Source organism: Pezoporus occidentalis, unplaced genomic scaffold (genome assembly GCF_034315485.1).
Source record: "Pezoporus occidentalis ecotype Australia unplaced genomic scaffold, CSIRO_AGI_Poc_V1 ctg19, whole genome shotgun sequence".
NCBI lineage: Eukaryota > Metazoa > Chordata > Aves > Psittaciformes > Psittacidae > Pezoporus > Pezoporus occidentalis.
The window spans coordinates 9,197,297-9,223,288 of NW_026913748.1; the positions used below are offsets into that span (position 1 = coordinate 9,197,297).

Sequence of the window (25,992 nt, forward strand, 5' to 3'; positions counted from 1 at the left end):
TATAATACACCAATTTAAGTGCCAAAAAAAAGTTTAAAAAAGAAACAAAAAGAGGCTGTTTAGCTACATGGACCTCAAGAACTGGCAGACTTTACTGGCTCACTCTTTGTAAGATGTATGATAGCAACTTGGATTAGCAGGCACTATTGTTTTAAAATGAACAAGCACACTATATTTAGTCTGTTCACCTACAGTAGGTTAAACTATCATTTTCCATATAAAGAACTGACTACACTAAGTACATAATTGAAATCTTGTGCTTAGTATGAAGCTATATTTCTAATGTTCATCATAGTGTTTCAAATCCATACTAGATGAATACATTTTTGCCATCATCACCAATGGAATTAAACTCAGAAAAATGTTCACCTACGGTGGGTCAATTTTCTTAATCGAAAAAATTAATATAATCAACCATCAAAAAATTGATACCATTAACTCTAACAATGTCAAGTTACTGTATTAATTAAAATCTAAAAATAACTTCTTGGCAGTTATAAACAGGTCTCATTGTAGAACAAGGTATACCACAGTTTATGTCTTCTCGTTTCCATGAGGAAAGATTGTTGAGAATGCCTTTGGCTAAGAAGCTACTAGTTTCTGTGATGTAGTACCTCTTCAGGTTGAGAAGCCCTTCAGCCCCCTCAAAACAGGTGCTAAAGAAACAGTATCATTATTCACTTTTTGCAAATTACACCCAACCAACTAAATCCATGCCAGTTAATAAAGTTTAAAAACAAAAAATCCAAATGGAGAATGAAAACATGAAGCGATCGATGTCTTGAAATGCTGCACACAACATCATAGTACAGATATAACAAATATCACAGATACCACAAATGCAGATAGCTGCTGCTGTTGGTTCTGTGTAACTGTGGGTCCCAGGCATGCCTGAGTAATCCAGTAGTCACCTAGCTACTGCATGGCTGTGGAGAACTGTCTCACTTGACTTGAAGAGCAGAATAAAGGAGGAAATGTATTTAGATTGAAATATGATTTTGAAAGAAAGACAAAACACTAAAGTGTTTAATGAGAGAGTGAAAAACATGGGATGAACCCCAGCCTACAGAATAGCTGTTATGAGGCTGAAAGATGTGTGTGCAATCCCATGTTTTTTCCACCACCCACTCAAAACTAATCCTATTTTAAACTCCTTTCTTACTGTCTCAGGGATGGAACTAATGTACCTCTGAAGGTACTTTTAAGCTGCCTTTCCAAACTCATTTCACTAAATGTGTCTTTGTGCTTTGCCCAAACATAACTATGCTGATCCCTTCAAAAACATGTCAGGAAGAATTTTACAAAATGCTTACATTTCAGTTTTATTCCACTCTCACAATCAACAGCAACATCCCCAGAACATGGGTCAGGAAATGTTGGTGTGCTTCTGAAGAGATCGTAAGTCTTTACACACAGCTTTATGAGCCAAACAGTTTACTCAGGGCACAAATATTTTCAACACTTCCCTCCATCCTTCCACCACTGTGTTTTATTACTGCCTATGAGATACACAATACTTGTACCCCTGCTCTCCAGGCAGGCTGCTCAAGAGCCTAGTGGATTGCACAGACTTTCAGGGTCCTTTTCTTCAAATAACAGTGCAAAACCAAACTACACAGCATACTAGTTTGAAAAAGCACAGAACTTGCTCAAAAACTATTCAGTACTCTTTCAGCATCAGAGTCACCAATATACCTAACATCACACTAAAAGTTTTAAGATCCTGACAGATAATATCACCCAAGGAAAACACACCTTACTGTTGGAATAAGGCTCACTGAAGATCTCAGTGAATTAAAATTTCCCTGGATAAGTGCACTGGTTTTGGCTGGGATAGAGCTAATTTTCTTCCTAGTAGCTGGTACAGTGCTGTGTTTTGGATTTAAGTAAGAGAATAATGTTGGTAACACACTGATGTTTTGGTTGTTGCTAGGTAGTGTTTATACTAAGTGAAGGACTTTTCAGTTTCTCATGCCCTGCCAATGAGAAGGCTGGAGAGGAAGAAATTGGAAGGGATCACAGCCAGCACAGCTGACCCCAACTGGCCAGAGGGATATTCCATACCATACAACATCACACTCAATATATAAACTGGGGGGAAAGCTGGTTAGGGGATGCTGCTCAGGAATTGACTGGGGATTGGTCAGCCAGTGGTGAGAAATTGCATTATGCCTCACTTCTTTTGGTTATTCTAATACTTTTATCATTATTTGCTTCCTTTTCTACACCATTAAACTGCCTTTAACCTCAACCCACTTTTACTCTTCCAGTTCTCTTTCCCAGCCCACTGCGGAGTGGTGCTTAGTTGCTGACTGAGGTTAAAACACAACAACAAGGTGTAACCTACCTGTCCCTCAGAAGGTAGTGGATGGCTTGGTCACTGCCTATGGACCACTCATTAGGAATGCCAGCTTTGAACAAGAACCAGCAAACAGTGGCTGAAAGGGTCAGCTTGAATTTCGCACTCCCTACCCCAAACCCACTCCTTTACCGGCTTCTTCACAGAAGCTTTAAAATTTATCTTTAAATGGAAGTTACCTGGGGTAATACATACTAACAGTTTTCCTCAAATAATGAGCTCCTACCAGGCATGCATTATATATATCAAGAGGCAGTTAACAAATAGAAGTTTGTGTTGTGTTTAACAGACTGCAAGATAAGGGCACACTGGGGATGTCTGCATCTGTACCAGCCATCTAGACTCCTTCCTACAATCAGTGGTGAGAAGGGGGCACCAGCACAGCACGCCTCATTTCGTATGTTTCAAAAGACTGATTTCACCTCACATGAACTGCTTCTTAGAAACATCCATTTCTCTTTACCCACCACAAAGAAGGCCTGGATGACTCTTTCAGCTGCAGCCAGATACACTGATATCATCAAGAATTCAGTGCAGTAAGACTCATTCTCTAAATCTGAAATGAAGGCAACAACATCTGCATGGTCTTACTCTAGAAGGACAAAACAGGTCTTATCCCATTACAGGTAAGACAGAAAGGAATTTAGAGTGCAAATCACCTAGATTTCAAGCTGACTGGCCCTGAGACAAGAACTCAAAAAGTAATCAAGCTTGAGAAATTGATTAAGAGATGAATACTATTGCTGTTGTTGTTATGAAGGATAAATCTGACGTTCAAGAAAAGAATCAAGTCTTCAACCTGCACACCATGTGGGAATATGTTTGCATGCAGATTAACTACCGGATCTTTTAACACATAGCTCAAAACAAGGAATTATGCAAAGGTTTTCATCAAGTGAGTTATATCAATGCTGTTTTAATCAGCAATTTCACCCAAAGGAACTTAGTTTGAACATTTTCTGTGGCACATAAGCCAAAATACTGTTCATACAGTGGATGCAGAATAGAATTTGGCATGGAGGAGCAATTCCAACACTGTTTTTACTGATTCCCTTCCACAGCTTGTGTTGGTGTAAGTTCTCCTCACAGACAACGCTGAGACTCCAAGGATCACTGCATTTGACCCTGTCAAGCTATTTCAATTTAGGCTAAACTGAAGGGGATGAAAGAGCATATGCAAAAGGATACTGGTTGCTATGCAAACATTTCAGAGCATTTCTGTAACATTTGAAAGAGAATGGAAGAAATGAGGAGTTACTATTCTGAAAGTGGATATTTATGCACCAGCTCAGAAAATAAAAAGCAGGAGACTATGGAGCATTAAGTGAGCAGCTAAGCAAATCAAACAATCCTTCTAAACAAAGACAGATGAATCTCAGAGCAGACTTGTCATTCTTTGTAATTCTGAAAAGAGCAAAGAGTGTATTTAAAAACATAACATAGAGCAGAAATAAAACTTGAACCCAAACAGGAGGATTCTGTGTTCTCAGTTGGGTTGGAATTCCACTATATCATTTTTGACAAAAACATCAATTTAACAGCATACATAAACAGGATAGTTATACAGAAATTAGATTAAAAGACTCTATCCTAAGGAGAGAAGCAAAAGCAGAATACCCACTGCTAGCCAGAATCGCTTCCTCACAGAAACAATGCTCTGCTCCAGACACAACCGGAGGTAATTACAGACACCACCACCCCAATAGCAATAAGTTGGGACAGTTATCCACAGCACCACGTACGCCGTTGATTCAGTGTTACCTATCTACATGTCGGCTAACAGTTTGCTTAAAGGCAGCAACAGCCGCCCCCTGGTCCAGCAGAGGCCCTCTTTTGTAAACTGTGTTACTGAATGCATACCCATCAGACGGAGGATAGTCAGGAACACTGGGAGGCTGGAAGACAAAACAGAAACAAAGGCACAAAGTGGATTAGTGTCATTAAGCAGCCTAGTTCACTTCATCCAGCACTCCTAGGGTCCTGTCAGCATTCATGCATCCTCAGGTGCTCATGCTTCTGCTATGAAAAGTTAATAACTTCTGCATTTCAAATACATAAACAGGGAGATCAAAAGGATAAGAATAAAAGAATTTCTATCCTAAGTCATCCCACTGCATTAATATTGCAGTGGATATTCTTTAGAAAAACAGTTCTCCTGGGCAAGGTCCGTGTCATCTTTCAGATATCACTACAGCAACACAACTTATAAACAACAGCTGAATGGCTTTAAAATAAACTGTGCTGAAGAACTGCTTTGAGCTTTTGTTCTAGATGTACAATTAAAGCCAAAAACCTCTAGCCAGCTAAAAGTAAGTCTCTACAAGAAATAAAACCTCCCAAGTAAAATTGCCACTCTCTTGCAGGATTGTAATATGAAGTGGCTCATTTATGTCACCCTCTCACTGAGCATGACTACAGTCAAAGAAGAAATGCAAAAGGAATGTGATAGTTGGTACAATTAAGGATTTTAATTAAGGAAAATTATCACAGTTTATCGCAAGCACATACGTAAGACTGAATCAAAGGCTTTAGAAAACGCTTTTTAAAATGCAGTCTTCTAAAGAGAACCACCTTAAATCCAGCAATGATGCTCTGCATCTAAGTAAGAATTATTTTAACCACCACTCCCCAAACCAAAACAACCTAAGCAGTTATTTTCTGGAGATTACAATCTTGAAATTGCTCAGTCTAGATCTTTTCCTCCTACCACCACTCAGTTACACAAATTAAAACAGCTGATATTCATCAGAAATTGACAAATCTTTAAGCTTGTTTTGATGTTGGTTTGGGTGTTTGGGTTTTTGGTTTTGTTTGGTTTTGTTTATTGGTTTGGGTTTGGTGTTTGCTCCTATCTGCTACTCACCTAATTTTCTACCTCTGAGTATCTGATCTGGTACCCAGAAGCACTTGGCTACAGGGCTGAGGGCTTATAAAAAGAAATTAAAACCACACAAAAATTGCTATAGGCATAAAATATCCTTCAAAATTATATAATTAAAGAAAAAAAAAAATCTCAAGTGTCACCCAGCTTATGCCTTACATCAAAAGACACCCAGGTAGCAGGAGCTCATTTTACTTCACACACAAATTATTTGCATTGCCTTAGCCTCACTGGACTCTCTGTCACCACTTCCCCATTGTTTAACTGCCATTTGAAGTCCTCATTGCTGAACCGACTTCACCCTGAAACCCCTCCAGTGGGAAAGCTGTGTGTGTGGCTAGATCTTAAGGTTTTGTAATGGAAACTAAAAACACAGCTCTCATGAGCAGGGACCTCCAATGCACTTTGTCAGATGCCCTGGCAGTCCCTGCCCAGCAGGGAAGGCAGCCACATCATGTTCCCCTTCTCCACTCCCAGCACACCACAACTCTCAATATGTGGCCTTGGTCCTCTGGAGAGCAATGTCACACTGAGACACAAGGCAAATTATTGATAGGACACAAACACTTATATCCTCATTTTTCCAGCATTCTTCGTTAAACAAGCTGTTATAGCAGGCTTATGAAAGAACAATTATTCTGGTATCACCCACTCCAGAGGGGTCTTTTTGCTGCAGCCAAATAGCATTTTGCACTCACACAGCTTTTTCCAGCTGAGCACCCACAGCATTTCACAGCTATTAAGCAGCTCAGCACTTTTCACCCTAGGGATGTGCTGAGGAGGCACTGGTGGTGCAAGGAGCCAAAGAACCAAGGTTAAATGACTTGCTCGAGACTACACAGGAACCAGAGAGACTCATGAAACTAAGACCTGACATAGAATCATAGAATCAACTAGGCTGGAAAAGACCTTTACACTAAGTCCATCGGTTCCCCCAGGTGACAGGCACACACACACACCTTCAAGTGAACCGGAATATATTATTTATGTCTTTTGAAGATTAAGACAAAGACTTGGCTAACAACTACCAATCCAACCAACATTACCACCGTGAAAAATAATTAAATCAACTCCCTGAGACACAAGCAATCAAATTACCCCAATATATTCTCCCCCCAAAATTTGTTTCAACTTATTAATAACAATAAATAATAAATCATCAGAAGAGAAAAATCAATGGTGCTCTTATTTCAACACCTTTTTTTTTAAATTTTTAATTATTATTTAGAAGGAGCTTAATGTAAAAAACAACAACAAAAACCCTGCATGGAATGTACAGCAGTGAAACTGAGACAATGTTTGATGAGATTGTTTCAGGAGATGACTAGAGAAGGGGATGACACCAACAGCAACAGCTATATTTCACATTATTGTACCCATTAACTTTACTAAATGCTTTTTTGCTCACCATGAATCACTGGCAGTAACACAGGTTTTGGCACATTTATTCTCATATATCTTGTTAGGCATAAAGCCAAATGGTGTTTTAAGTAACCAAATATGTACCATGTTATCCTCCTTTGTTTGGCAGACTTTCTACCCAATTTGTTTTTCCCTATAGCTGTGTAGACTTTATTTTTTATTTTTTTTAACTAAAAGATATTTTCATGAAAACAAAGTTTTATTGTAACAAGCTTTCTATGGACAGCTTTCATAAACTTTTGCTGGGGAAGCGTTGTTGTCTCCAATAAGGGAATTGCTCTGAAAGAGAATGCCATCCCATAACAGCCAATAATTCTTCCCTTGAATCTTCTTCCTTATGTGCATTTTTTCACTAACGGATAATACACACATATATATATCATAAAATTAAGATAAAATCCAGTATGATGGTGTTAACACGTACTTGAGGAATATGGGGAAGACTAGGAACCAAACCTGGAAAATTCTTAGGTGCACTTCATACCACAGCTGCTAACAGGGGACTATGGACCATCTCATACTTGATTTAAACTAAAACTAGCATACAAAAATAAATTCAAATCTTAAATTAAAACTTATGTCCTCCCAACCACAAAACGCTTCCAAAAGTAAAACTTTCATATGTTTAAAAAGGAAATAGCTTTCTGTGTGAATTAATAAAAACACCAAACAAACAACAAAATCCACATATATTCTTCAAATATTCACAAAAATTAAAGCACAGGCAATTTCCTCATTGCTTTTTTGGTGGCTGAACACGTTTTGGTTTTGTGTAACTTTAATATAAATGTAATGAACTTCACTGATGTAGGAGGCATCAGAGCACAGTTACTCCAACAATGCTGAAGAATGTTTTCTTTATGAAGGAAGCAGTTGGTGCTGCCTTCAGCTAATTTACGAAGCGCTGTTGCAGGTAACCTACCTCAGTTGACAGTCTTTTCATTTCTTGCTTCCTCTGTTGCTCTGCAACATTTGCCACAGACTCAGCCAACTGATTGAGTTCTTGCTCCTTGGGAGCTCCCATGAAGTTCAGCAAAGGAGGTTCCCAACCATTTCGGAAACGGGGGACATAAGGTGGAATAAAATGGTCTTTGGGCCAATCCACTCTGTATGAAAAGTAAATTAGAGATCTGTATCAAGGGCCACACAAATACTGATTTCATAGGTTTTCCTGAAAATAAAAATGCTTCAGAATTTTTATTAACATAGAGGAAAGGATGGGATTACGGTCCAGGCAGAACAGTGTTAGAACATAGAAAATCAGCAAAAAATATTTATTGGCCACAACTATGCTCCCTGCTGTGTTCTGCAGAAAGAAACTGTTCCCGCTGTAAGGATGTGCCAGTGGTAAAACACAACAAATATCTGTCTTGTAGCAAAGGATGAGTAACAGAAGAATCAATCACAAATAAACCTAGGATTTGTTTTAGCTCTTAAAAAGGGAAAAATACTGCAATGATCTATTCGTGTGGAAGCATCAGACAAAATTTTTAAAGGAACAGCCTGCTCTGTAAAGAAGTCTGAAAGCAGGTATAGGAGCATGGAAGCTTAGGGGCCTAGCTAGACCTAAAACAAAAAGTTAAGCAAGAGCTTTTACTGACAAAAAACCCAACTCTACATATTCCAAGATACAAGAATTATCACCACATATGCTGCTTTATAGTCCAGATTGATCTCTTTAAAATACTGTATTACTTTTCAGAGCTCCACTAACATTCCCTATTGTAATACAAAATACCAAAAGCTACAGTTTTCATGCTCTGGCTTTGCACAATACATAACACATGGTATCTTCACAGTGGAACTAAAAATGGAATGTACATTACAGTCTTTTAACAGTCTCATTAATACTGCTTCAAATTAAAGGAACAAATGCTGCCAGTCACACAAGTTGCAGGAGCAGTCAGCAGCTACTAGGCCATTAGCAGGCCTGAGCTAGGTTAGTAACCCTTGAGTTTTATCATTCACTTCTCCAGCTACACCACACCACGGTGTGCCTCTGGATACAGAGATCAATCAGACCATCATTTCTCATCTGCACAGGTCAGGTCAACCAACTTCATTCTTCACTGACCAACATGAGCTACTTTTCTTTCCATTAAACTTCTTACCAGAATGGACTAAACAAATGATGATGGTATTTCCCAAGACAAGAGCCCATTATTTTACCCAGTGGTCCATTTTCCCTGCACAGGGCTTCCACAGTGTAAGGCAATTTCTACTGCCAGTCCCACCTCAAGCTTCTATGAAGCCAGTAGACTTTGAAGCAGGTAAAGGCAAGCAAGTGGTACTCGGCTTAGGGAAGATCTATGGCAATCACAAGGAGCTGCAATTCCTGTTTTCAGCTCATTTTGTAATAGCAGGCCAAATGATAGGCCTGAAGGATAAATTTGGACATTTGTGGTCCTGCAGCAGAGCGACATCAAGGAAGAGAAAGACCTTTATGTCACTCTCCCTACTCTGATGATGTTTGTCACTCCATGCTCTAGGGCTTTCCATACAGCCTTCATTTCCAGCAAAACACCCAACTACTTTTTAATTAATCAATTAATTAACTAAAAAAATCCACTTGGTAGGTGTTTAGGTTCCAATTTGAAATCTAAGAGCAGATATGAATAAACTCAAAACACATCATACGCTTCCAGCCAAGTTAGTTAATCATCATCAAATGTACTTACCTACCACAAATAAGGATTAAAACGCACTTTGCTAATTTAAGCTTTTTCTTTTGTGTGCTCTGTTTACCTAAGTAATTCTTGATACCATGGACAAAATTTCTGTCTGCATTTTCTGCCTCCTTGAGAATTGTAAAATCAAACCACTACCAAATCGCACTGAGGCTAAAGAGCTCCTTTCAAAAAACTTCAAAGAGCAGTTCTGAAGAGTCCAAAGCCTAACAAATTAATACTGAGGTTTCTGGGGGGTGGGTAACCTGGTTAAGATTGTGTCAAAATAAACCTCAGTTGAGAGACCATCTCTAAAATATACAAAGGCTTTTTCTCACCTGGCTTTCGTCCATGTATCACCCAATGACATCCATAACTGTCCTTCCTCACTGGTGACAGTATACCGTAGGAAGTCTATCGCATCTTTTGTTAAGAGGGGGCTGAGTACTGTACTAGCAAGCTCTGGACCTCCTGTTGTCTGTACCACCTAAATGCAAGTATTAAAATGATCCAAAAAACATACATATTGTCAGTGAGGAAGTTATTGTGAATACAAGTTACTTATAGTGCTGCTAGGGAATGTTATTACTTGCAAAAAAAAAAACCTCACAAAACTCTGAGAAGCTAACAATGTGTCTTAATGTCCTACAGTTTAACTACACCATTTATTCCAGAAGAACTTCTGTTTGGTCACCATTTCATAATTAGACCCACTTTTGGCAATATTATTTTTGCTCTACTGATCAAAATTACACATACTTCCATTAAATTGACATATTGCTACGCTGTCAACTCTCCTCCTGCATTATGTAAAGTATCTCAATATTTTATTCTTAAACATTATAATGGCAAACTGTAACACAAAGCTAAATTAAGTAAATATATTTAATAAAAGGCATATATGCAGAAAAGGATGTAAATTATTTTTTAAGGAGAACCTCATCACTAGATACACACATTTCTCTTTAGTTATTATCCAGGGACAAAATATTTCAATCTTGTTATCACTGAAAAGGTTATAGAGCACATAAATAGAAGAGTTCTGAAGGAAAAGACTGAGAAAATTTTAAAGCCTTACCATATGTAGTGGAGTAAAGAGAAAATGAACCAGTTCAGCTGCACTAGGATTCTGGATATGGAACTTTAATTTGGCCTGAAAGAATGGGAAAATGATACATTTTAGAAGACATTTAACTTTAATACGTAAAAATGGCCATCACTGTTCAGGACATAGGTCCTCCTAAACCCAGTGTCTGTCTGCAATATCCACTAAGTGCAAGTGTTCATTCATCCAATTGCTTTTGAATCCATGTATATCTTTAGCACCTACTGGGCAAAACAAGGAGTTTCACGTTTCTTGGTTTCTTTAGTATTCTGTAGTTCTCTTCCAAATGAAAACCCAGCAATCCTCCTCTACTCTTTTTCCAGTGATTTTCATAACAATTTACACATTTATTACATTATTCCTCTCTTTGGTCTTTTTCAAGCTAAAGTAATTCTCTCAAGCATTCTTGTCCTCCCTGTGACTTCTTCAATTTTATTACACTGGAACAAAATAAGGTTAGGGAACATATCAGCACGTTTGTTAATTTTCCCCTCCCACCCCCCAATGGTTCTTAACATTTGCTTGACTCATCACCATTGAACAAGGATGATACTCTCACAGGAATCTGTACAACACCAAGATTTTGTTCCAATTTGTTTTATATATTAGATTTTTCCCCACCTTTCCATGACTACCGTATCTATCAATATTGAATTTCATCTCTTCCTTTATCTGCTATCAGAGATATTTCAACATTTGTAGACTCTACACTCCCCATTTGCCAGAACACCTGAATGCCAATTCAAACAGGGTTTCTAGTCATCCACCTGTAACTTGCCATTTTGATCTGCTGTTTTTTAACCTATTACCACTTCTTCAATTTGAAACAAATCATCTCTTGTGCCCCCCCCATAAAAAAATGGTTTCCATGAACATATTGTCCACTATCAAGCTTTTCTAAGTAAATATACACCCTAAAACATCATATACTTTCTCTGATACACCTTCTTTGAAGATTTCTTTTATTTACTGATCACTCATTCACCCTGCAGGCTCCAGAAGAAAGAAACGCACCAGAATGCATTTTAAAAAGTTATAGTAGTTTTTATTGCATCTTGCCGTCTGTTCCTCAAACTGCTTTTGGCTAGCCTCAATCTACTTTTACATCTAGCCTTCCAGAATGTGCCCCCAAATAAAGAAAGGAAGAAGATGTATTTTTATTTCTAATAGCTTCCTATACACTGTCCTTCAGCCATAATAGCTCACTTTTGGTCCTTCTAAAGGGGTTTTTGACAGATGGTATGCATTTTCTAGAAGCTTCTGGCATTGTGTTTTAAAATAGTTTCCATTCTACAAGCAACGATTTTATTCTTCTAGCTACTCCTTTTATTTTTAATATAGATTCTTCATTTTATATAGCTCTCCATGTCTGACATAAAGTGAAATATTTCAGGCTTTTGTGGCTCCTGCAATGATGCCGAAGTAAAGAACTGTTACAGCACAAAGCTCTTCAAGAGCAACATTAGAAAATGGGTCCTAGAAGCTGCTGAGCACTAAAACAAGAACTGTTTCTTCTCCTGCACAGAAGATGAAGATTAAAGATGCACATGCTGTTCCTGGGTGAAAAACTAATTCAAATTCAGAAGACAGTGAGGAATAAGAATGGGGGGAAAAAGAGCCACACTACATGCACTATTACTGAGAAAGATCAGCATGTTCTAAAACATTCATCCCCCCAAACCAGAAATCCTTTAAGGTCAGAATTACAGCATTCAATATAGTATTTAATATACATAATATATATAAATAATAATATATACATTAATATATATGTTCTGAACATTTCTAAGTATCTCTTATAGCCCTGCAATCAGAACACATTCCCCGGGAGGAAGAAAAAAAAAAACTGGTTTGACTCAGTAAATACAAGAATGATTTCCCCCATTGGCACAGCTTCCACCGCAATTGTAAGAGAGCATCTCAAACTAAATGCTTTGAAGGTGTCCCACTTGTTGCTTTCTTTTACTAGCACTTGCAGAAGAGGAGATGCCAGCAGAAGACTCCTGAATTAACATCTCTGGTTTTTGAGAACCAATTTGTCAGATGGAGCATTCTGAGGACAGAAAGGTCCCATGTAATGATACCAACAAAGACAGACAGTTTAACGGGCACAGAAAAACAGAACTAAATTAAGGCCACAGCTGGTGATGCTGGCAAGCATGCAACAGAGCTGTGAGCCCTACAGACATTCCTAGAAATTCTTTCATGAATTTCAAGTCCAAGTCTTTAAGGAGCCAGAAAAAGAAGAAACACAAGAATGCTGAAAAAGAATCATGCTCATCCAGTCACTGTGTAGAAAAGTGGAGGAGCAGTATCCCAAAGCTCGAAGGAAACCTAGGCCAGAGGTGGCCAGCCCTGCTCTTGCCTCAGTTCAACCTAGAATGGAGAAGGAAATGGTGAAAGTCCAAGACCAGTCAAGTATCAACTAAGCTATTCTCCTGTGCATCACCCAAGGATCAAACAAGATTACATTTCCAGGTATATCAGCATTCTTCAAGAGGATGCTTGTGGGTTTGCTCCTTCCGAAAGAGCAGTGGAGACTCAAGACAACACAGATTCAGGCTTACAAGTCACTGGATGGCATTACCACCTCTGCTTGGCTGGCAGCAGTAGGGCTTTTAAGACCCACAAGGTTTCTCTACATGGACAAGGCACCATGAAAGTTAGGCAAAAGACAAAAAAAACTTAATGTATTCCCAAAGACAAAATGACCTTGTTGACACCTCAGCTCTCTTAGGGGCATAAGCAATAAAGCATCCACACCCTCTGGAAAAGCAGGAACCTCCAAGAAAACCCAACTTAAAATTAACAACAAAGAAAATCCATCATGTTAGTGATTATTCCTTTTCCTCTCCACCTTTCACCACAATTTTAGTTCTTCACTTCATATCAGTGGAATAAGACATGGGAAAACCAATGCAGGAAAACCAGCACCCAAAGTAATTTGTAGTGGTAGGGAAAACAAAGATTGTGTTACACTTAACCTCTGCTATCCCAGGAAAAAAACACTATCACATGACTCACTGGCAGTCACTTACCAGAAGATTGAAGCCATGCTTGAATTTTTGGAAGCAGTCAACAAATTCATCTGGAGGTGGTGGTTTTGCACGGAGAGTAAGAACTCCCTCTGTGAGCAAAATTAGATTTTTATATATCCATGTATGTGGTATATAACTTCTACAAATATTACAGATAAATACATAAATACATAATGAATTTGGAAACTTACAGAATTTTGTAAATATAGAACCCTGACAGTGAGTATATTCTGTGGTCACATCTCTTATTAAACACTCCCTATTAACTTCAAGCACCTCATTTTCATAGGTTTCCCTCGAAGAAAATACTGCATAGGATATTTTTGTGCTCAAAGTAAAAGAAAATTACTACATTATTGAAAAAAAAATAAAACCCAACATAAAAGGTCACATTTGCTAGCTACTTCAACAATCCCTAGAGAAACAGAAATGTGTGCAGAAGAACTCCTACCTCCAGGTCCTTTCTTTTTACTTTTCTTTGCTTTCTTCCTCTTCGAAAGTTCAGTAAAAGCTTCAGCAGCTTTCTGAAGTTTGGTAACAAAATACTCAATGTCATCCAAAATATGGTTCAGAATTTGCTATGGGAGAAAAGAAAAGTCAAAGTTTCTCCACAAGTCTATAACATAAATACTCCAAAAATTCAAATAGCCACACTTTCCCACAGCTTCCAATAGCTTCCTCAGAATGAAGTTCATGCTAGAACTTTTCATATTTAGATTCATTATATTCTTAACTTTACACACCTGTGAAGTACTTTACATCTCAGATTTTTAAGAATTTTGGGCCACTGGAAGTTTTTAGAATACGTGCAACAACATTATTAAATTCAGACTGCAATTACACAACTTGTTCAAACATTACATTTTCTCTCACAGCACATGAAAAACATTCTAATTATTTGAAGAGACAGCTTTTTCCTAAACAGTGTAACTTCATAATCTCCTTTAGTACTAAGTATTAAGCTATTTTTTGAATGTCAGAACGTAGTTTTACAGAAAAGTGCTCTTTGAAGAACTGCTTTCAAAGAGTGAGGGGAGGAGAATGAATGAGCCCCTGAGGAAAATACCACATACACCAATTCAGCAGGCCCCAACGTGCTCTCCTCAAGACCCTCTGATGTTGCTGAGGGCAGAGTGGAAAAGCAGAAAGTTACAACTGACAAATGGGCTAATATTTGATATTGCATATATCGTAGGACCTGCCCATATAGACAAGCAAAGTTTAGGTCATACACATACATGGTCCAACTGTCTTCAGAAATGACCATATGCTTATTTTCCAGCTATTGCACATGTCTAAGTCCCACTAAGTTGATGGAATTATTTATCCTTACAAAGCTTGCTGAGTTTGGTCTACGAGACAAAATTACTATTTGTACTTCTACTTCTTCATAGCAGAAAATTGTATATCAACATTCAGTTGTGTCCCCTCCCCCCCCTTTTTTTTTTACTTTTAGGTCTACCACCCAAACATAGGCTTCCTGAAAAGCTTTCCTGCAGAACTGAATTCCTCATGTGGAAAAAGGCTTCCCATGAAGTAGAGCTGCAAAATTTCACAGACATTAAGCAATATCACTTGTAGTTTCTCACTTACAACATCTCTGTCAATCCTGGCTGCTATCATCTCTGCTGTTTCTTCATGATCATGGTATTGTCTATGTTTTTCAACTGCAGAAAAGAGAAGAAAATAAGACATCTATATACATGACATTAGTAATCAAAACTTCCTGTACAGCTTATGCTTTAAACCATACTACTGTAAGAAAAAGATGGACAAAACTGCTTGTACCATTCACTTTGCAAGGACTCCACACAACCTGAAAATCTTGCCTGATCCTTTAAAGTCTCACAGGAATCTTAGGTGTATGCTTTCAGTCAGCTTAGCTGAATGAATGAAGTTAACCACAGAAGTGTGGTTAGCCAGGTTCTGAATAAAAAATTTACAGCAGAGATGGCAGTTCATAAATACAACATAATGAGAAATCATCCCATTTTGCAAAATGTGCTGAAAGCTACTCCAGCAGAAGTAAGCAATTAAGAGTGTAGCCATGACTTCAAAGACAATTTAATGTTAAAGATAATTAGCAAAAAGGAGTACAAAGTCTGGCAACACAGAAATGGGAGGTAATGAAGTAATAGAACTGGTATTTCTAAATTACAATGGATAGAGTCAGTAACTTTTACTGAAAAACAACAAGGGTTAACATTCTGAGAAATCATAAGTTCTGCATTTTTAAGTCACACTAAATATTACATTGCATTTTTTAAACAGGTGAGATTTTAGTACACACATTCTAGAAAAGATCCACAAGTGGAATAAAAGGAACCGCAGGAACTCAGATCCACAAGTGGTCTGGCAAGACACTTGACAAACTAATGAAATTTTTCTGAAGTGAGGAGAAGTCAAGTAGAAGAACAAATTAGCCTTTACTCAAGACAGATATAATACTGCAGCTAAATAGATTAAATCATTACAGATTTCTCTGACCATTTTTAGTTGTTTCCTTTGCATAGCCATGTATTTTGTTGAGAGATACAGTTTAATAAATCAAGAACAATAAAAAGACTCCATGGTTAATGACTTCTGATTCTTAAATTTCAGTATCTATTATTCAAAAAACAACCAAACAAGCAACAGAAAAAAAACAATCAAACAAACCAGAAAAGGTCTTGACTTCACCTTATTAAAGTCTATTTTACAGGAGATTTATTGCTTCAAAGAACATCTTTTTTCAAAGAAATCGGATACATATACAACTTTATATATATTCCCCCCCATAAGGGGAAAAGGGAGGTGGCAAAACAAAAAACAAAAACCCACACCACCAAAAAATAAAAATCCAAACCCATTAAAAATGTTACAGAATTCCTTGATTAAGGCTTTAAAAAAAAGGAAAAAACAAAACACCACCACCAACAAAAAAAGAACTAGTTTAGCCATACAAGCTGTTATAAAGATAAACCTACAATCAACAAATTATGCTGATCTCAAGTCACCTTTTAATCCATGACTATATTTTTTAATTTTCAAAAATATCTGAGCTACACTCTTTATGTTACTCAGAAAGAATCATTAAATTACTCGAGTTATGACAGTGCTGGTTACTGCAAATGTTACTACTATGTTCACAAACAAGCCCAGGTTAAAATTGGTAGCCCACACCCCCACCCAGCTAAACACAAGTAAAACCAGCTCCAAACAGAAATGCAGAAAATGGGTAAGTGCAAGTAAATGAGAAGTCACATTATGACAGTCAGGTCTTATTCCCCAGATCAGGCAATGGTGGCTTGGGGCATTTCAAACTAGACCAGGAGAATATTCCTGTCTGCTCTCAGTGCAGACAGAAGGGTGACCTTGTACAGCCATTTCTGTATCTGGATTCAATTACTGTAATCTTTATGAAAGTGATCTTTCCAAATTATTTCTGCATCACACGAACGTACTGCCCAGAACAGCCATATGCCACTGCACTGTGCCGTGGTGGGCTCTCAGGAATACTCACACTCGCCCTGCTCAGCAGCCCATGCAGACCACGCTGCCACACGGCTTCTCACGTCCACTTGTGTGATGGTCCCTGGTGGCACAGGGGCAGGCGCCTGCGGCGGCGGTGGGATGGCACTGTCAGCTTTGGATATCATTCTTGAGGAAAAATAGAAAGCCCACAAGTGACACATGAAGGAACAACATTCTATTTTCTTGTGCTCCACCAGGGAAGACAAGGAGATTTCACAAGGACCTCTTTTACTATTGAACACAGTATGGGCTTGCCAAGTAAGTGGTACTCAAGACCATGATCCGTAAATATGTTAAGCACAAGTAGGAAACCCACTCCATGATGGGGTTAGCAAACCTTTTCAGCACCTGGCCACATGGGAAATCCCTAAACAGTGCCAGAGAACACAATATCTAGAGATCTGCCAGTTTAACAGGTAATTTCAGTGGCTTGTGTTTAGTAGAGGGAATTTTTATCACCATACGCAGTCTACTACCTGGACTTCCATTTTGTGTGAAAGTTTTCATTAGAAGCTACCTTTCAGCGATCACAAGTTGGGCATCTAGTCCCTAAATTTGACAGGCTGTCAACCACCTGTTTCTTAAAACCCTACCAACAAAACCAATTCAATTTACTGGCTGATTTTCCTTTTTACAACTTGCCTTGATACAAATGTATCAGTGTTCCCATCTGCAGTTTTCCAGTTCCTAGTGTAGTTTTTAAATACCGCAAGGAAAGAGGTCTTTGAAGTCAATCTGCACCTTGATATCAACAGACAAAAAAATCCCAACAACTCCTGCTATACACACACACATCCCATCCCTTCTCCATGCCCTTATGCAAAAGCAAAATCTTCACCTTAAATTCATCTTTTTATAATCCCACCACATTCAACAACACAAAATGTCAACTGTTATCTGGTCTTTGAACACTGAACAATGAAATATTTCCCTCACCTTTCCTTCCTCCCAATGCCGGCATGTTCATGACACAACAACAGGTCAACAAGCAACCAGCGTTAAGCACTGATGACCACTTCATAAGCCCTCAGAGACTGATATGTCGGATTATTTTTCCATCAGATGTACTGACCTACATAATTTTCCCAATTATATCTCATTAGTTTCCCTGAACATCCAATGTGTTTGGGTCCTGGACTGCCTCTTTGTGATTATACTTGTTTGTTAGTCCCACAAACAGTAAAGGCTACCCATTTAATTTTAAATCCTCAGATAAAGTTAGACACAGTTCTGGTTTGGTTTTGTTTTTATAGGAGTGTCCATTACTCTGGGAAAACTTCATAAATTTTCAGAATTTAACAGGTAGCTAAGACTGTTACAAACTCATTCATGTAATGGTGACATTTTTACTTAGTAATTTTTGTCCAGCAAAGACTTCTCTATCTGAACCATAAAACTAAGTGCTATTGAGAGATGGTATCAGGATGCAGTTACATACTAACTTTCCAACGAACTACCACCATTGCCATTCAGGATCTAATATACCTATGTCCTTGTTTTTATGCCTCTGTTGGCTACCTTTCATTTCCGTATTACTCTTCTCTGAACCCAACAGCCTCTTTTTCCTCCACATTTTCCAACTGGAAGAGAAGCTTTCACTACCAGGGAAAAAAGTCTTCAGCATCATTGAACAGGCTGGCAGGAAGATTATTCCACCTACAGTTGCTGTTTCATTTAACATCTTTAGAACCCTAAACCCTTTTAACATAATCTTATTTATTTGGAGTTATGAAGCATTCATTTTTACTTAAATTTGAACTGCTTGACCCATATGCAGAATTGAGACAGGCAATGCTATTCTCTGGCATCTGGCATTGATGTCAGCTATTCCCATCACTAAGGTAGAATCAGGAAAGGTAAGAGTGATGCTATGAATTGAAAAAGCATGGATAATTATTAAAGCAAGGTTTCTACAAATGGTTTTGGAAGTATATTTTCAACTAGCAAAAAAGAGCAAAAGACAGCAGGCAGACTTGAAGAGCTTCTGAATGCTGTAACACTGTTTGATAAACCCATATACTGACAAGAAGTTAGGTTTTTACCTCAGTGTTTCAAGCCTCTTCTTTTGTTTCCCGCTTTTGCTGTCACTGATTGCGCTTTCAATATCTTCATGTATAAAGCTAGCCTAAAGAGACAGAAGCAGAAACCATCAGTTATCAGCTAGGCTATCCATATATATGAAATAAGTACCTACACATGCACTTTTTTAGGCCATCTTTAGATTCCAGATTACTTTATCAAATGCCATTTATTTAGAAGTTCTGGGGTAAATTCTTTTACATATACACAGAACAAAGGAATACACGATGCTGTTGTTTGCAAGTTAGTATTTTTGTCACTGTTCCAACCTCAAGCATTATCACCAGATGAGTATGTAATCTAGATACGAAATTTGTCTGAACAGCTGTAATTATCTCAAGTCCACCATTCTTGCAAAAGCTATTTTTTCCTCTCTGCATAACTTATTTTTGTTAAAATCTCAAGTATTTTAGGGGAAAGACATGCCATAAAAATAAAAATAAAAATATCTGCTATAGATAGTAGCAACATAAAAGTTTAGGAAAGTATGTGATAGTGATAAAGCTTCCTTTAAGAAATAACGACAGCCCCCAGTTTCTCTTCAGTGTAACAGAAGATGAATTTTTCAGCACATACGTAGGTTCCTGCCTCTCCATAACCACAGCCTGCCTCCACCAGTGGCCCCCAGGTGAAAGTCTGATGTATGTCTAAGGCATTAGTTTAATAGATCTTTCATTAAATAGGTCACCGCTTCTCATAGGATTCTGTTACGTGTCTTCAGCTGACAAATTAATTTCCTACACAGGCTGTCAAAGCCCAAGTATGTCAGTGTCTGGCTCACGCTACAAGGTCCACATCTTCCTTTGTGCCTCATAGTGAAGACGTATGTAACTTTTTTGGAAGGAATGTGTAACTTCTGCTGTAACCAGAAGACACTACAGATTACGGACAAGGGATACATTAGGGTTAAAGAATTAACAGGAAAAAACTTAAGGGGATTTGAGGAACTTAAACCCAGATGAATTCCATTAAACATACTCTTTATTATTTAGCATACTTCCTTTGTTTAGAAAATATTGACTGCCCTAGGTATTATTGATTTTGACTAATTTTCTATTGCAGAGGCTCCTGGGGTTCATGGTAACTTCTAATCAAAAGTAGCAATCAAGCATGGGAGAAAGACCTAACTTTCCAAAACAGCCAAGTCTCCAAGGTAAGGAACAAAACCTAGGGTATGCTCACAGAGTCAAACAATACCTCAGAAGAAAAGGGAGATCCTGGACTTCCAAGTCGTGTGTATGTGCCCTGCATTTTTATTTGTACACAGAGGAACAGCTTCAAAAGATGAAAGTCTGATGGAAAGAGACCACCTCTACACTTTGGGAAGCTGGGTTCAGTCAGAGCTCACAAAGGATCCCTGCATTATTTAACATAATGCCACCTGAACTTTTCATAGAATCCCAGATTTCACTGAACAGCAAATTCTGCACAACGAATCCACAATTAGTCAATTATCTTCACACCACTCTCCCTATATCGATTTCAAAACAGCTGCACAGTGTGATTAGCAATCTGTTGTTTCAAGACAATAACATGAACTACTGCAAAGGAATTTTAAAAAATTCCCATGAAATTATCAAGTGGAATTTAAAGACATACCAATCATATAGAATAACTAATAGAAATTAAAATTAGAATCCTCGAAATAAAGAAGTATTGCAGAATACATTAAAAAATATTTACACTTGAAGGAAATATATTAATCAGAGACAAACAATCTCCTTCCTTGTTTTCTCCCTTGTTTTGCAAGTAGCATTTTCCTTTTCATTATCACTCCAGCAGAGCAGAGATGCAGAAAGGTGAGAATGTGGAGAAGGTTTATTGTTCAGTGACAAAAAGAGCAGAAGAAGGGCAAAGACTAGGTAAGACTAAGGGCTCAGATGAGTTCTTTGCAGATTATAAGATAAATATGTGATAACACAAACAATTTTACATCACTTTCTTCAGAAACATGACAGCACACCACATACATATTCCATGGATTTACTCATTTGCAAACCTAAATGAACAGCTACAGAGACCAAAAATCAATATTTACAGTAACAACATATTTGAACACACACTAAGCTTGCATACTGGACTACTCTCCTACAAGACAATAACGCACTACACTTACTAACATACTGTAAGTAGTGTGGATAACATAAGCGCATTAAACTTAGAGCATATTTGTAAGAAAAAAAAGAAACAGAATTATTTTCTAAGAATCAGCTCATTTGATTTTATCCACTGTACTTGCTAATTCACAATATTTCCTCTATTTGAGTAAGTCATAGCAGATCTCCATTACTATCTTACCTTAATCTCATCACATTGGAAAAGATGCAAATCAGGCTTGTTTTGGGTTGGTTCTTTACATACTAATGCAAGAATTGAATTGTAATTGCATGCATTCATCACAGCTTGGCAATGTTGAATTGTGCTTAAAGGAAAATTCTCCAGTTCATTCTGCCAGAAGAGAAAAGAGAAAACAAACACAAAACACCACCTTACTATACAATGTCCTGATCTCAGAAAAGCTGCAAGAGTTAAAAAGGGAAAGTGATAATAAGCTAATTAAAATACAGAATCTCACCTACATCATTTTTCTGCCTGTTTCCATTTTTTCTCTCCCTCTCCCTGAAAATGAGACTGCCACTCACAGATCTTACCTTTGATTCCAAGTCCACCAAACTGACAGCTTTGTCATCCACTTGAAGAATCATATCTTGAGTCCACACTTTGCCTTTGGCATTCAGCAATTTCAGCTTCCTTATTCCATCATCCACTGTAATCATTGCCTCTTTTCGGTCCAGAACAAAGGTAGTCAAGTGCTAGTAAATGGGATGTACATTTTAAAAAAAATAGTTGTAATTTTCCCCACTGCTAGGCAGTGTCAGTATTCAAATTGCCAGGAAATAGCAATGCAAATTATTCATGAATAAAAGTGCCTTTGTATATGACAGATCCCACCAATAAGAGAGGTAGTTTAGTAGAAGAGGTTGTTTAGCCCATGATGCCACTTGAAGTCAACTGATTTTTGTAACTCCCTATTTGTCATCCTCTGTCATTTCCTCACCACAGCAAGCGGTTAGACTTGAAGGCATATTCTGACATCTTTCACATAGCAATGCTAGAATTAAATCCTGAGCATTTAATTAGCTTCCATGAGGAGTGACAACCTGCCCCTCTTGGTAAGCTGAATACAGGAAGCCTCAGCAGAAGCTTTCCAGAAACATACTGCCTGTGTACCTCCATCGCCACTCCAAACGGGAGTGCCCTCATCTCTTCCAGAGCTACCAGGAGCATGCCAATGGCTATCATGATGGGCTTGCATCTGACTGGGATACCTTACGGACAGGTTAGACTCTTCTTTTATGCAGATTACAGCAGAAATGTACTATTTTTGTTCACCGTCAAATTGGGATATTCTCCAGGTTCAATTAATGCTCTAGAAATCGAATACTACCTCACAGACATTACCTCAACTAGCTTCCCTGTCATTATGGTTTTCCCAATTCCTCCTTCAATATGCCAACCATGCAAGAAAACCATAGAACTATTTCATTTTGTCCAGGCATAAATACAGCTTCACATTCTTACTGAAGACCTGGTTACACTCATTCAAACTGAACCAATTTTAATATGTGCCTGCACATTTATCTTCTAAAGAACTTGAAAAAAAACCAAACAAACCAAAACCACAAAGAAGAATTAATTGGAGTTTCTTCTATTACAGAATAACAGCAGTTAGTAATGACAGACAGGAGCTGCATATAATCAAAGAATTAAGAAGTGAAACAAACTGTCTACTGGCTGCTCACACACGAATGCTTAGATTTCAAACACAAGTACTAATTTTTATGCCAGTATAGTACCAAAACCATTATGAAGAAGCCGAAGAAAAATAAAATAACCAATTAGAAGCTACACAACTACTCATCTGCAAGCTGATCATAGGATAGAAGCACTTGAAATTAAGACCCTTCTGCATTCGATCTCACAATTTACATCTAATTTAAAATCCAGGGAATAAAAAATGAGCTGAGAACCTATGGCATCTGCAAGGCTTGGCCTAACCCATAATAGTGCTCTGATGGCAGTGGGAGAAAGTTTGTGCCAAAGTAAGACTACAGAATGAAGCACTGCATCCAAAAGTGCTGAGCAGGCTACATATGGGCACCCAGGATTACTTTGCTGAATATTTTAAATATATCTACTCCTGAATAAAACATGACAGCAGCATGCAGTACTTCTGCAAAGCGGCTTAAGACAGGAAGTAACACTTTGCAGTTCATGCTGGAGAAGTATCTTTACAGGCAGAATATATTTAACTACTACATAGTAGACAAATCTGGGGGTTTAGTGGTTAATGCTCAGCTCTTTCTGAATATTGTCATCCCTGCTGATTATAACTGATTAAAGTATTCATTTTAAATAAATCTCCCTTGCCAACAGCCAACAGCTCTGCCGCAAGCTTGCAACAAGCCAGGTTCAGAGACAGGGCAGCATAACACGGTGAACTGATACCTCATTGAGAAGTCCTGTCCATTTGCCAAACTACACACAACTTTGCTTACATACTTCTACAAAAAAAAAAAAATCAGCTCATTATGGCAAAGCTACAGAATTTGAGACATTTCAGTGTAATCTAATCTGAAGTGACCTCGGGCTGGCACAATGTTTTGGAAGATGTATATGCCTTCAAGCATATGCATCCTCAAAAAAACATGTAGGCAAAAATAACTGAAAGCTGTAACGCCACTCATCATCTCACCTCTACATGATACTGGGAAGTTTCGGATATGCTGCTGGCACTGTCTCGTGCATAATTCTTCCTTTGTTCTAGAGATGGGAAAAAAGAAACAATAATTATTCATTCAACTTCTTATCCTGCTGTTTTGAATACTTCTCAGAGATAACAAGACTAGTTGTACATATGAAAACAGAAAACAAGTTGTTGTTAATTTCTGTATTTGACAGAAAAAAACCTCCACCTCCACATATTCCAGCACAAGGATCATACTTACGTCAATATATTAACAGAGAGCTGGTGGGTGCAAACAAAAGCCAGTTATCTCATCACAGTGAGTCAGGACACCGGAGGGGAGCAATGTTCTGACTGAAAATGCTTCATTGGGAAGCCTGATTACTGAAATCACTGGCTTGCCACTTTGGTAGCAATATGCTAACTAGCATCATGCTTACTGTATTTGTATGAATGCACTTAAAAACAAAAGTATTTTCGAATATAAATGTAATTCTGTTAAACTTACAAAACAACAAAGCCACACATGAACCAGACCTAAATCGTCCTTTATTTTTTCCTAAACTACTCAAGTTGATGAATTACTGATGTAGAAATATGCATAGAAAGGAGTTAAACAAACGAAACAGAGAGAGGGAAATACACACCAAATATCTGCAGCTAAAAAGACACAATGCTGCAAAATCAGAAACATGATGTACCTTTTCCTTTATACAATAAATTAATATTAATCTATTTAATTTTAAACCAGGAGAGAAGGGGAAAAAAAAAAGGCAAGATGAAGACACAACACACACCCAAACCACAATATACCAAATTTAGATGGATATTGAAGAAAGCCTTCCAATGTAAACAAACAACAAAAAAAAAATCCTGAATGCAACATTTGGAAGGTTTTTCTCTTTTTTCACTATAACCACTGAAGTGCCTGACCTAGAACAACAGGAGCTCTAAGGAAGAAAGTCACTACATGACTTGGCTGAGAAAAGTCCAAGGAGACTTTGCAAGTAGCAATTATTTTCTCTCCAATTCATGAAATAACTTAATTTTGGGTCTTCAAGTGAAAGCCAACCGTATCTTGGGCTGCATCAAAAGGAGTGTGACCAGCAGGTCGAAGGAGGTGATCCTGCCCCTCTACTCTGCTCTCGTGAGACCTCACCTGGAGTTTTGTGTGCAGTTCTGGTGTCCTCAACATAAAAAGGACATGGAACTGTTGGGGCAAGTCCAGAGAAGGGCCATGAGGATGATCAGGGGACTGGAGCACCTCCCGTATGAAGACAGGCTGAGAAAGTTGGAGCTGTTCAGCCTGAAGAAGAGAAGGCTGCGTGGAGACCTCATAGCAGCCTTCCAGTGTCTGAAGGGGGCCTATAGGGATGCTGGAGAGGGACTCTTCATTAGGGACTGTAGTGATGGGACAAGGGGTAACGGGTTAAAACTTAAACAGGGGAAGCTTAGGTTGAGTATAAGGAAGTTCTTTACTGTAAGGGTGGTGAGGCACCTGGGTTGCCCAGGGAAGTTGTGAATGCTCCATCCCTCGCCAGGCTGGACAGAGCCTTGAGTGGCATGGTTTAGTATGAGGTGTCCCTGCCCATGGCAGGGGGGTTGGAACTAGATGATCTAACTACTTCTATGATTCTATCAAAAAGGCAGTTTGATTTTGTTCAAAGGAAAATACCTGCCATACATAGAAAATATATCAATTTCATCATATGTGGAGGAAAAAATAAAAATGAGTGATTCTGTTAATAGGACTACTAAATAACTTTTCTGCAAAATAAAATGCTAACCACTACCAAGCACATGATCATACAACATGCACATAACATGATCATACAATATGTGATATACAGAGATCTGCAGTGAGGACACATAAGAGCTACACTGTAAGTCTTTTCTGTGACCAGGGTTCCTTCATCCAGGAATTTCAAGTGATGACAAAGACAGCAGTGCCCTCACTTTCAGATGTCACTTGTGACACTTATGTACGTGCCACCTTTTATAATCACATCATTATCTCTCCAGTTCTTGGCGATTTTCATGACAGACCCCACAGGTTCTGAAATACCTCACTTGGCTTGAAGTCCCCCGCTAATGAAGAAATAACACTGCTCATGCAACAGAACCATCCTGTTCCTGTGCAAGTATTTCTGCTTTTGCAGCATTTTAAGTACTTATTTGGTTG

At 38.2% G+C, this 25,992-nt stretch overlaps 1 protein-coding gene across 8 annotated transcripts in view; it reads right to left on the reverse strand.

Annotated features, from left to right (window-relative positions):
- The window catches only part of EPS8 (EGFR pathway substrate 8, signaling adaptor), a 136,309-nt gene that overhangs the window by 18,195 nt on the left and 92,122 nt on the right, over window positions 1-25,992 (reverse strand). For 7 of the 8 annotated variants that reach the window (XM_062616728.1, XM_062616731.1, XM_062616730.1 and 4 more), the window contains 12 exons: window positions 23,820-23,887; window positions 21,715-21,876; window positions 21,362-21,511; window positions 19,027-19,109; window positions 16,974-17,110; window positions 15,065-15,138; window positions 13,923-14,049; window positions 13,472-13,560; window positions 10,407-10,481; window positions 9,667-9,815; window positions 7,585-7,768; window positions 4,121-4,254 (listed from right to left, as the gene is read on the reverse strand). In XM_062616728.1, the coding sequence (XP_062472712.1) occupies window positions 4,121-4,254; window positions 7,585-7,768; window positions 9,667-9,815; window positions 10,407-10,481; window positions 13,472-13,560; window positions 13,923-14,049; window positions 15,065-15,138; window positions 16,974-17,110; window positions 19,027-19,109; window positions 21,362-21,511; window positions 21,715-21,876; window positions 23,820-23,887 (1,432 nt within the window). The remainder of the gene's footprint in view (window positions 1-4,120; window positions 4,255-7,584; window positions 7,769-9,666; window positions 9,816-10,406; window positions 10,482-13,471; window positions 13,561-13,922; window positions 14,050-15,064; window positions 15,139-16,973; window positions 17,111-19,026; window positions 19,110-21,361; window positions 21,512-21,714; window positions 21,877-23,819; window positions 23,888-25,992) is intronic. The other variant, XM_062616735.1, reaches the window with a different exon arrangement.